Source organism: Mercurialis annua, linkage group LG8, assembly GCF_937616625.2.
Source record: "Mercurialis annua linkage group LG8, ddMerAnnu1.2, whole genome shotgun sequence".
Lineage (NCBI taxonomy): Eukaryota > Viridiplantae > Streptophyta > Magnoliopsida > Malpighiales > Euphorbiaceae > Mercurialis > Mercurialis annua.
In genome coordinates, this window is record NC_065577.1 from 29221378 (window position 1) to 29234545 (window position 13168).

Here is a 13168-nt window from a genome sequence, read left to right on the forward strand (position 1 = left end):
AAATAATAAAATAATGAATACTAAATAGGTGACTCCAAATAGTAAATCATCTATTTGATGAGAGAGGAGATTTTAGTGTCACTTATTTTAAAAACAAGTGACATATTGGAGATGAAATGTCACTTGTTTTAAAACAAGTGACATGCAATGCAGATGGCCTTAATGAATCAAAAAAAAAAGAAAAATTAGCCACTCAATGAACTAAAATAATGAAAGTTTAGAGACTTGAGAAAGCCAAATAAAAATTGAATGACCTGATGAACAAAAAAAACAAAAATTTAGGGACCTGAGGAAGCCAAATAAAAGTTGAGGCAGCCGATGAACTAAAACTGTATACTTCAGGGACCCAAAATATGTTTAGCCATAAAAATAAGATGAGATTAAGATGGATGTACTGAATCTAGATAAATATTATCCTATTAAATAAATGGACAAGAAAAGGAATAAAGTATAAAGAGGATGAGGCCTTATTTTGTAGGAGGAGAAAATGTATATCACACATATCATATGATCATATAAACACATAAAAACTAAGCTTCCCACATTAATTTCCCATATATACGCATCCAAACTCTTAAATCAAATCTTTTTTTGTATATAATAAAAACGAAATCTTCATATATTTCTATTTATATACATAATTATAAATAGTGTATATACGTGCTGCTACCAAGCTAGTGTGTACATAGTCGAGTAATATCATTTATCCATTGATTCCAGGTATATTGTAATGATTTTGTTATATGTTTATAAAAATCGATCTTCATATATTTAATTAAATATGATATGGTGTAGGAAGGATGTGGAAGTTGAAAATTGCAGAGAAAAATGAGAACAATGTATACTTATGTAGCACCAACGACTACGTAGGACGCCAGACTTGGGAGTTTGATCCCGAAGTTGGTTCGCCTGAAGAGCGTGCTGAAGTTGAAGAAGCTCGTCTCCGTTTCTACGATCGTCGCTTTCAGGTTAAGCCAAGCGCGGACCTTATCTGGCGTATGCAGGTACGTACTGCTTGTTTATTCATCATTAATTTCTATACTGGTTATATGATTATGAGAATGCAGTAATTGATATTGGTTCATTATAGAACATAAATAAACTAAAGAGTTAGGTAACGTCAAACGCTCAAAATATTAAGAAAATAAAAAGATTGGTGATCGATGTATTGATGACCAATTACTTTAGTTTAGGTAAATATCACATGAAATGACCTATCTTTTCTCTTCAAATCTTTTTATTATTTTTATTAATAATATTTCTTAATATTTATCCATTTTGTATATTGTTATATTAATTCCAATAAACTAATCAAGTAAAGTAAACTTATCACTAATTTTAGTCTGGCTCATTCCAAATTTCTATGGATGAATTTGAACTTTATTTTATTTAAAAAGGTTAACCCGCATAAAACTGTCCTTAACCCGCATAAATCTTGATATTCAATAATAAGCTTTGAACAAAAATATCGCAAACAAATAGAAGATCACTCTTATGTGGGTGTTATAGTTAGAGATTCAGAAAAGGTTCATTTCCCCCTGAACTTAGTGTAAAAGATCAATTAAGACCAAATTTATGATTTTGGACGAAAACCACCCTTAGTTTGATATTTAGGTCCATTTTACCCCTTCAGCTTCAAATTATCCAATAATTTTCCGCCACACCATCTCCAACTAATATGCATAAAATGCTCCAATTATTTTGACACCTCATATGAAGGGGTAAAATAAGACATTTATGGTGTTTTTTTTTTTGAATTCTTATGGTGTTTTCTTAAAACCATAAACTTGACCTTAATTGATATTTTGTTCCAAATTCAGGGGGCAAAATGAATGTTTGTTGATTCCATTATATAAAGTTATTTTCTTCGTTTACTAATAACTCTATTGTTTGTATCAAAAGATCAACAAATATTGTGCATGTTCTACTTAGATACTCAAATTTTTCGTGTTAGGTCTTTATTTTTTTTTTATTATTAATACAGAGGTTTATTCTTAAAGGTTACTTTTTGGGAATTCATAAAACAAAGTACTCCATTTCTTTTATTTACTTGTAAAAAGTACTCTGGCTTTAAAATTTTAAATTTTACACTCTTATTCTAATGTTTTTGTTTGCACTCTTTTCAGTTTTAAAAATACATAAAAGTATTCTTTTTAATTATTTTCTTAAAAAACTATATGAAACCGCTAGAAACTATTTTTGAAACGATTGCATACTATATATGTTTTTAAAAACTATTTAAAATTGTTTGAAAAAAACACTGTTTGAAACTTTTCCAATATTTATATTTTTTAGATATTTTTATAAATATCCCTTACTTTTATTTAATTAACGAATTGTCTCATTCTTTTATGAAAAATTACAGTTTCTAAAGGAGAAAAAGTTCGAGCAGAAAATAGCAAAAGTGAAAATAGAAGAGGGTGAAGAAATAACATATGAAAAGGCAACACAAGCATTACGAAGGGCAGTCAACGTATTTTGTGCCCTCCAGGCTTCTGACGGTCATTGGCCTGCTGAAAATGCCGGCCCTTTGTTCTTCCTTCCTCCATTAGTAAGTATTCATATTTATATGACACCGATCACGATTTGATGAAAATAAGCTAATTAAGTATCTACGCTTACTTGTAAGTGATGTGTGTGTACATAACAGGACATTTAGAAATTGTGTTCCCGAGCGAGCATCGTAAGGAAATTCTGAGATACATTTACTATCATCAGAATGAAGATGGAGGTTGGGGGTTTCACATTGAAGGTCACAGCACCATGTTCTGCACCGTTCTCAGCTACATTTGCATGCGTATTCTCGGACAAGCTCTTGACGGCGGTCAGGACAATGCGTGTGCTCGAGCCAGAAGTTGGATTCATCAACATGGTGGTGTAACTTACATTCCCTCCTGGGGAAATACTTGGCTCTCGGTAATGTATTATTTCATTCGTTTCTTTGATATTTATCTATGAATTGCTAACAACATAAAAATTAAATTGTGTAGATACTTGGTGTGTATGATTGGTCTGGAAGCAACCCGATGCCCCTTGAATTTTGGCTCCTTCCTTCGTTTCTGCCTATGCACCCAGGTGAGATCGATTAGAAAAATTTCTTATATAAATCTAGTACACCACGTATGATTGCGATTTCTTTTATTGACTGTGTGACGAATTTCTCGTCAGTCGTTGTTTGACTAATGCAGCAAAAATGTGGTGCTATTGTCGGATGGTTTACATGCCGATGTCTTATTTATATGGGAAAAGGTTTGTGGGACCTATCACTCCTCTCATTCTTCAACTCCGACAAGAACTCCACACTCAACCTTATGAACAAGTTAATTGGAAAAAAACTCGCCACCTTTGCGCTTCTGTCAGTTCCTCGCTCATACTCTTTCCATTTCATGTAATTAATTTATTTTCCATTAATAATGTAATATTTATGTATTTTATTCGCACGACTGACTGCAGGAGGATCTGTATTATCCCCACCCAATGGTTCAAGATTTGATGTGGGATGCTCTCTACGTATCCACCGAGCCTTTTCTCACACGCTGGCCTTTCAATAAATTGATCAGGAGCAAGGCTCTTCAAGTAACCATGAATCACATTCACTACGAAGATGAAAACAGTCGATACATTACCATTGGCTGCGTCGAAAAGGTAACATTATTAGTACTACACAAGCTAGTGAGGCTGCTCCCTCAATACATTATACTGTCTCTAATACTGGTCTTTGTTTCGTAGGTGATATGCATGCTTGCTTGCTGGGTTGAAGATCCATATGGTGATTATTTCAAGAAACATCTTGCTAGGATCCCGGATTACATTTGGGTCGCGGAAGACGAAATGAAAATGCAGAGTTTCGGAAGTCAACAGTGGGACACTGGTTTTGCCATTCAAGCTTTGCTTGCTTGTAATCTTACTCACGAAATAGGTGATGTGCTCAGGAAAGGCCACGACTTCATAAAGAAATCTCAGGTTTTCTCTCTTTTCTACTACTATTATTAAATTTAATCTCTTCCGTCTCGGTTAATTTTTAAAAAAAATAACTAAAATACTTTCAGGTCAAGAATGATCCTTCCGGAAACTTCAAAAGCATGTATAGACATAATTCTAAGGGATCGTGGACTTTTTCTGACCAAGACCATGGATGGCAAGTTTCAGATTGCACTGCAGAAGGACTCAAGGTATCAAACTTATTCACTTAGAATAATTTCCTACTGGGATTAAAAAAATTTACAATTACTGAACTATAGGATGTTTACACTTCGATTATCATCCTTTCAATTTTTACATTTTAACCCAACTTTCATTTTTTCCAAAAAAGAAAATTTCGATCATCAATTGCTTATATGACAAGACAACAAAGAAGTTCGATGGCACATAAGCAATAATACACCTGGATTCACTAAGTAACTTCCCGATGTTGGAAAAACGGAAGTTGGGTTATCAAAATGTAGAAAATAAAACTATGGTAACAGAAATAAAAAATGCTTATAGCACACTAATGGCAAGAAATTTTTAACACTCCCTGCTGTTATAAGCCTCACCCTTACCAAATTAGTTTCTACTATAAATGCAGTGTTGCCTTCTTTTCTCCATGATGCCGCCGGAAATTGTTAGCGAGAAAATGGAGCCCAAACAGTTGTACGACGTTGTCAACATCCTCCTCTCGTTACAGGTGAGGATCTCTTTCGAAAAAATTTATATAATAAAACAGCATTGTCATTGTGTAGCGTTAATTGAAATGAAAAAGGCAACTTATATGTTAATTGCAGAGTAAGAATGGAGGTTTACCATCGTGGGAGCCAGCCGGGGCTCAAGAATGGCTGGAAGTAAGTTACATAATCTTTCTTTGTCCGTGATTTTGCGATGTTCATTAGCCAATGCCTAATCTTGGACTGTCTCAGCTGCTAAATCCCACAGAATTTTTTGCTGACATAGTCATCGAGCACGAGTATGTGGAGTGCACTGCATCTGCAATCCATGCTTTAGTTTTGTTCAAGAAATTATACCCAGGGTATCGTAAGAAGGATATAGAGAGTTTCATCGTCAATGTTGTACGATACCTTGAACACATACAAAGGCCAGAAGGCGGATGGTACATTCCATCAATTAATTAGGGAATATTAATAATTTGTTAGCGTTTTGTTTCAAGTAGCTAAAGAAATATGTATTATATGGTAACTGAAATAGGTATGGCAATTGGGGAGTTTGCTTCACTTATGGTTCATGGTTTGCATTGGGAGGTCTCGTCGTTGCTGGCAAGAGTTACAACAATAGCGAAACAATGCGCAGAGGTGTTGATTTCCTCATCAGGATACATAAAGAAGACGGAGGTTGGGGAGAGAGCTATTTGTCGTGCCCGGCAAAAGGTAAATGAATAACATATATTTACTGTTGAGGCAACGAATTCATGAAAATAGACAGAAATGAAAAGGAAATTTTAAATGCAGAAATATGTGAGTCTAGAAGGAAACAGATCGAATCTGGTGCATACAGCATGGGCAATGATGGGTCTGATTAGTGCCGGACAGGTGAGTGTATGAAGATATATAATAGAGTAATGAACAGGTGTTTTGTTTACGATTCTAATTGTAATTGGAATAACAGATGGATAGGGACCCGAGACCTCTTCACCGAGCAGCAAAGTTGATAATCAACTCTCAATTGGAAGATGGTGATTTTCCTCAACAGGTAACTAACTATTCGACTTAAGCTAAAATTTTGGTACTTATTCACACAACACAAATTAACTTTGTAATTCAATGAATGCCAGGAAATCACGGGTGTGTTCAATAAGAACTGCATGTTACACTATGCAGCATACAGAAGTATCTACCCGCTATGGGCTCTAGCAGAATATCGAAAACGTGTTCCTTTGCCTTCCAACACTATTTAAAATATGTTTGTTGTATTTGTCATTACTTAACCATAATGATAAACCTCACATGATTTCCAGAAATTCCAACCTTCAACTTACTTCTATTGAAGTAGAAATACGCTTCTCTATAAACATGAACAAGAAATCAAAATTCCCAGAATTCCGACCTTCAACTTACTTCTAAAGATATAGAAATGGTAACTTTCCATTTTTTTATCATTTTTATTAACCATATCAATCATTACAGAAACTACTAACGATTCCAATTAATGTCGTCAACGGCAAATGAAAATTAAAATCACCATCTGGAACTCCAATTACAGAAACTACTAGCAACTTCCGAAGAACATTAAAATCTCTATCTGGAAGGTTGTTACTAGAAAGTAATGGTAACACTTATAGATTTAAAGAGCTTGCAATACTCGGCAACGATATTCTCCAAGGGCCCATATGGGAAATATATTTCGATATGCAGAATAGCTGATCATACAATTCTTGTTGAAAACTCCCATGATCTCCTATTATTAATTATACAACTTATTACCAAACTAATGTATAAGTCTATAATCAATTTAACTAAAATCCCAATGGAAAATGCAGATGTATAACGATCATGATTTCTGATGATGTTTTCATAGAATTTAAACCTTTTTTGTATGAAAAAATCTGTAAAGTTTCATCAATTGAGTGTTTTTTAACTGAAAAGATAATTTATTTTTTCCAGATAAAATCCAATAAGATATACTCCCCACGTCTCAATACAATTGCCGACTTTCTTCTTTTTTTCCCAAAAAAAATTATTTTTCTAGTAAATTACAATCTTTAAAAATAATCTTTCTACATTGCCCTTATTTGAAGTCTACTGTTTATTGTCATTATTCCACGGAAGTGGATTAGTTATTTAATAAGGGTATAAAAGGAGAAATGAAGATAAAATTGTAAAAATGTAGAATATTAATTATGCCTTCTTAAACTATATGAAAATGGCAAAGTGAACAATTGTATTGGGATGGAGAGTGTATATGGTAGTCAGATAATGTCTATATGCAGCAGCTTGGTAAAAACAGAAAGCTCATTTACCTGTTGGGGAAAATCTCCATTCTCCATTTGAGAATTTATCAGTATCCTTGCTGCACGGTGCAGTGGCGTTGCATCTCTCTCAACCTTCATAAATCACGAAAAAAATATGAATAACTAATTGTCTCTCAACAGTAAAAAGAGGTAAAATTAGTTGCATTAAGTCATTAACATTAAACACCTAACCTAACTCTGATGTAATTCATTCAATTTCTAAAGTTATGCATATCTCGAAAACAAAATGCTGTATTGGTGGAGCATATACCTGCCCAGCATCAATGAGTGCTAACATAGCCCATCCAGTATTAACTATGTGTGGTCTATCGTCTTCAAGATTTGCGTAGACCTTCTCAGAAAGACATTAAAATGACCGCACGTTTCGTAGAAGTATGAAAGTGATCACTCAAAAAAAATTAGGTGAAAATCATAGAATATCTGATTGAAATATGAAGGATGATCATACCTTGTTTTGACATGATAGGTAACTCTCTCCCCAGCCACCGGTGGAGAGCTCTTTTGACAACAAATAGTCGCAAGCTTTACGAATGCTGTAAGAACTATTGTATGTCCTACCAGCAGCAATCAAACCCTTTATCCCAAACCACCCAGCATAAGTGAAGCAAACTCCCCAGGATCCATACCTTTCAATAGAAGCTAGAAAACTCAATCACCTCCAAGAAAAACTTGACCAGAACCACACATACGAGAATAACATGCATAAGCCTACCATGAACCATCTTTTGCTTGAATCTCTTCAATGAACTTTGCAGCTTTGAAAATGCAATTATCTATTTCTTCTCGCCTATGACCAGGGTACAATTTCTTGAATGATGTCAAAGCTTGGATTGCTGCCGATGTACATTCTACATATCTAAGTCATAAATCTAATTTAACTTCATCATAATATTTCGTGAAGTCGCTAAAGTAACTTATAAAACAAATATGAAGATGGAGCTGAGTTGAAATCTTACGGATAATCAATGACAATGTCACCAAACGTTTCAACAGGATTGATTAGCTGAAATAGACCAAAAACAATAATTAAAAAGAATTATAGCCAAAATTTCAGCAAGAAGAAGCTAATCATGCATGTATGGATGAAAAAATAACATGTCACATAATGGGTGCCTTTTCCTTTTCTAAAAATAAGGGTAGATTTTTTTTAGACTTAATTTATCGTGGTCAAAACTGCGATACTCTAATGAGAAAGAGTGTCATTGTTATAACCTGTGACAGATGCAATCAGAAGACATATTTAACTGGGTTCGGCTCATCTTACAGAATTACCATCATAATGTTGTTTGCTGTCTACTGAAGATAAATCAACCAACACCTTATTATATGAAAAGATAACATATGGTCATAAAAAAAACATAAATTTTGGGTTCTGGATGAGTATTAACAACAATTTGAGTTTCCATTGTTGCACATACCACGTAGAGACTTAGAGAAGCACAAAGAATGGGGATTCAGTCGCACATGATGTTTTTCACATGCAGCACAACCAATTAATTGAAATCAGCATTCAACATCAAATATAAATGATAAGGTAAGTGCTTTGATTATGCAAAGGGATAAAACATAAAATTAGTTACCTCCAACCATCGGTAGGACCTTGTCAATTCATATGTTGCAAAGCCGCCATCAGCATTCTGCAATGGTTCCAATATAGAACATCCTTGGAATAAATAAAAGTCTCTAGATACCAGAATTTAAAAAGATGGAATGTAAGCTCCTTTTGACTTGAAGATGCAATGTCTATTAAAATGAAGTGTCCAATTCGTAGAATTAAGACTGAAATGCAAATAAATGCCATTAATATCTAATATTAAAATATTTTAAAAAATAATATTTAATATTAAAAGATCTGCCAGTGCCATAAGCAAGCATTCGCTTTAACCAGGTTTGCAATATTTTGTATATCCCGTATTTCAAAAAATATTATTTAATATTAAAAGATATTCCAGTGCCATAAGCAAGCATTCGCTTTAACCAGGTTTGCAAGATTTTGTGTATCCCGCTTTCATCCAAGTAACATACAGAAAGAAAAGAAAAAAAAACGGATTATCTCGGTAATAACATCGCTGTGACTGAGCATTAGCCTGATTTTCATATTCTTACTATCATTCAACTCTTGTATACAATACTTTTATCTTAAGTTAAGGAAAGGTGTGGGAAGGGATAGGAGCATCAATCTGTAGCTAATTATGTTAATCGCAGGTTTCTTCTCCAAGCTTTTGCTTTGCTTGAAGCACCAAACCCCACTCTCCTTATATTTGAGTAATGTTTGCTCCAACATATAGTCAAGTGCACCATGACACTCACATCCGTAACCTCAATAATGTATTTGTAGGACTAATATATCAGATTTAGTGTCAGTGATAACCTACTCTTACCTGTAGGGAAATGATAACATTTACAGCATCATACATCTGCTTTGCGCATAATGGTTTCCCAACTATTTCCTCTGGAAGTTTTGCCAACAATACCACAGCCTGTAAATGAAACAAATAAAAAAACGGTTCCAATAGAATATATTTCTCAACACATTTAGTAATATTTAACCTTTAACACTTCCGCAGTGCAGTCCGAAATGGGCCATCCATGATCTGCAGTCGAGAATGGCCAAGCACCTTTAGAAATGTGGCGATACCAGTAATTCAGATCTCCAGGACAATCCTCTAGCACCTTTTATAGAAGTACAATGAGCTTCGTATGGAGGAAAATTAATTTTACGTCTGGTAGTATGATCTCTGCAAATAAGTACCTGCGAATTTTTTATAAACTCGTGTGCTTTTCTTAAGGTTGGACCATATTCTTGACCAAGGTCAGTAGAAATGATTGCTTGAACAGCAAAAGTAGTATCCCATGCTTGACTTCCATTATAACCCTGCAAATATCAGTTCTATTTGTCAGTTATTATCTCCTGTGCCAATGTGCCACTTAACGGTGACATCTATTGAGACAATCCAAAGAGGCAGGGGAGACTAGTATTAATAAATTACCACTCACGTAATGTCGTAATGATACACAAAACACCTGCATTTTCATGCCGTCTTCAGCAATCCATAAATAATCATACAGCCTTCCAAGATGCAGTTTAAATGCTTCAGAGAGTGGATCTTCAACCCAACAACAAAGCATATTCAACACCTGCATAAATACATTATAAGCAACCATGAGAAACCATAAAGTTATACGAAGTCCAAAGACCAAGAGAATCAGGAAAGAACTAAAGCAGCCATGCAGGTGGCATTAGAAACAAATGATTGAATACGCTTCCATTATTTTGAAAGAAAACAAAAGGCAGAGAATCATCATAGTTTCTTCTGGTATATACGTACCTTGTTGACAGGCCCTATGCAAAGGTACCGAGTGTTCTCATCTTCATAATGAATATGCTGCATTACAGTATTCAAAGCCTTCTCCCTCAACTTTTTAGCAGGCCACCATTTGAAAATAGGCTCATATGCATAGTGAAGAGATGCCCATAGAATATCCTGAACTAGGGGATGTGGATAATATAGGTCTTCCTACCAAAATTAGCAGAAGTCACATATCAACATGAAATAAAAGAGCTCAGAGTTGACAAAAGTTAGAGAAAAAGCTTCCTGGGTGTTTAAATAGAGCAGTTCTGACATGACATAAGAATATAAAAAACACATAATACATAATGTTGGAGCACAAATCTTAAGCAAACAACTTAGATCCTTACCAACCTTTGCACATGTATTCCGAGCTGTGTTCCAATCTATTTCATGGTAAGGAACTGTATACAACTCTTTTCTCAAAGATATAATTGTTGGTGTAATAGGGCCAACAAACCTCTTCCCATATAGATATGACATGGGTAAATACACCATTCGACAATGGCACCACATCCTTCTTGTGGTGAGAAACATTAGCAATATTAGCAATGATCACTATATGAAACATTCAACAACACATTGCATCACAATCAACTGAAAAGGCAAAATTTGCTTGATATTCTAACTTCGCGGAACTTTTGATATTCCAACATGTCCATTAATAAAATCATGAACTTCAACTAGATAGGCCTGCTTGAAAAACAAGAATGAATTTGTTGTGCTTGACAAAAGAAAACAGGCAGGATAAGTAAATATCATAATACTTCTAGCTAATTAACACACCTGGATGTACTGGGAGAAGGTAAGGACATATCCATACTTCAGGTGGTAGTGGATTATTCCCAGACCACTCATATACCCCGAGCACCTAAGGCAAAGAAAGAATTGAATGTGTTAGAAGGACGGTAATCTTTTCTTTTGTCTTCAAAGGAGGACTCAACAGAAGTAGAGAGAGCACCGTAAGCCACATTTTCCCCCAAGAAGTAATAGCAGTAGCACCACCATGATCCAAGATCCAGGTGCGAGCCATTTCCATCTCCCCACTGTCAGCAAGTTGACCAAGCAACCGCAAGGTAATGTAGTTAAGAACAGTACCAAACATGGTACTAGGGCCCTCAATATGAAGACCCCAACCCCCATCTCTATTCTGCAAAACCCTGGCATATTTAGTGAACGGGAAGCCAATTTGCATTCGAAATATACTAAAAGTTAAGATATAAAGATAAATTTGCATGATATATACCTGGTGGTTGTATAAATATCTGCACATTTCAAATTGATGTTGTATAGACAAAACAGTATTAAGAACTCCAGTGATGGCCAGAGTGATGACCTGTTATAGAGTAATAATGAGTATGTGAATTGGATAAAGAAATAACTGGCGGAATAGCACGAAATAGAATTAACATACGAGACCAGGAAGTAAAAACAAAGGGCCGCCATAGTCGCCCGGCCAATGACCATCCCGGGACTGAAGAGTCGAATAAAAATGAAGAGCTCTTCTTAAGGTAGTTGTGACAGCCTCCTCTGTCACTTCCCCATCCACTTTCACTTGGGGCGGCAATTCATTCAAACTGTAACCGCTCTGGTTTTCCTTCGCAAACTGCAATATATAAATTCCAAATTTAAGAAGATACATTACATTTTTTCCTAAATACACAATGCATTATAATTAAACTAAATTAATAAAACTAAATTAAAAAATTACTAAACCTGAATTCTGAGGAGAAGATCGGAGCTATGCTTCTGATTGAACCGATTCTGGCTGAATTGAGAGCGAGCATTTTCCAGAAGAGTAAGCTCATCTGAATTAGTCTCAGCCTCATCATCTCCGCAAAACTCCCAGACTTGACGGCCGGCGTGATTGTTGACAGTCCTTAACCCTAAGGATGAAGCTTCACTGTGACTGTTGACAGTGTCTTCTCCGATCTTCAGCCTCCACATTTTGTTCTCTGGTCAAACTTAACCTCGACAGATCAACTGTAGTATAAATAGATTAAATTAATGAGTATATGGTGAGTTTTTGGCAGTTTATTGATTTGTTTAGTACGGCATTGTCTCTAGTTTTGGATTCTTGCAGATAAAATACAAGATCAAATTGAAAAAAAATCAATCAGATCTTAATTAGAATCGAAATTGTAATTTCTCCGCCATTGCTAGCAAACAACAATAGTTTTACCGGTGCATTCATATAGAATATTTTTTTAAGTTAGGCTTGAACTTCAAACTTTAGAAGAGGATCCCATGCCCCAACTACTGATTTTACCAGAAAAAATAAGCTTACATCAAAATTCAAATTCAAACCTAAATTAATGTTTGGCCTGTCTCCAATTATTAATGGCTCTCCTAGGCTCCTAGCTGAGGAAAATTTGGCTCCCCTAGTACGAAAATTTGGCTCCCCTAGTACAGGAGTAATTAAAAGACGAAAAGTACTTTTATACTCCCTCCGTCCCAATAGAGTTGTTCACTTTGTTTTTATCATAGAATTTAAAAAAAGTAATTATTGTTTATGGGTTTTGCAAAATTTTCTTTATTTTTCTTGTCTTACCCTTATTTAATATAGGGTCTACTTGCAAAATACTCATTAGTAGATTTTAAATAGGTGTAATATAGGATTTTGAGTGTAAAAATTAGTTACTTTTTGAAAGTGGATAAAAATTTTGGGACAAAAACTTTTTTTAAAGTGGACAACTCTATTAGGACGGATGGAAATATTATTAATAAATATATATAAATTCTTTTTTTTTATATAGAATTCAAAAAAAAAAAATGAATTGCCATCCATCGATTTTTGTCTAGTGATTCAATCACTATTTAAAGGGGTACTTACATATAACAAAAATGATAGTCTATG

General features: G+C 34.6%; 1 protein-coding gene and 1 pseudogene across 1 annotated transcript; one reads left to right on the forward strand and one right to left on the reverse strand.

The window, feature by feature from the left end:
* The first annotated feature begins 582 nt into the window (after positions 1-582).
* LOC126662303 (beta-amyrin synthase-like) lies at positions 583-5950 on the forward strand (annotated as a pseudogene).
* A 106-nt stretch (positions 5951-6056) lies between these two features.
* LOC126662299 (cycloartenol synthase) lies at positions 6057-12605 on the reverse strand. The gene is made up of 18 exons (XM_056104239.1): positions 12028-12605; positions 11726-11917; positions 11558-11647; positions 11273-11461; positions 11094-11182; positions 10666-10828; positions 10291-10479; positions 9986-10099; positions 9714-9836; positions 9512-9634; positions 9343-9441; positions 8542-8598; positions 7918-7964; positions 7674-7817; positions 7410-7587; positions 7212-7292; positions 6950-7033; positions 6057-6387 (listed from the first exon to the last, which is right to left on the reverse strand). Exons 1-18 carry the CDS (start codon positions 12256-12258, stop codon positions 6274-6276), a joined length of 2307 nt encoding a protein of 768 aa, XP_055960214.1. The 5' UTR covers positions 12259-12605; the 3' UTR covers positions 6057-6273.
* Between the last annotated feature and the right edge of the window lie 563 nt (positions 12606-13168).

Excerpts from the sequence above, each read along its gene's own strand:
- LOC126662299 (XM_056104239.1), bottom strand. The coding sequence starts at position 12,258 with ATGTGGAGGCTGAAGATCGGAGAAGACACTGTCAACAGTCACAGTGAA. Across the intron at positions 7,034-7,211 it reads CACTCATTGATGCTGGGCAG|GTTGAGAGAGATGCAACGCC; the intron begins GTATATGCTCCA and ends TGATTTATGAAG. Across the intron at positions 6,388-6,949 it reads ATGGAGATTTTCCCCAACAG|GAGATCATGGGAGTTTTCAA; the intron begins GTAAATGAGCTT and ends AATTAATAATAG.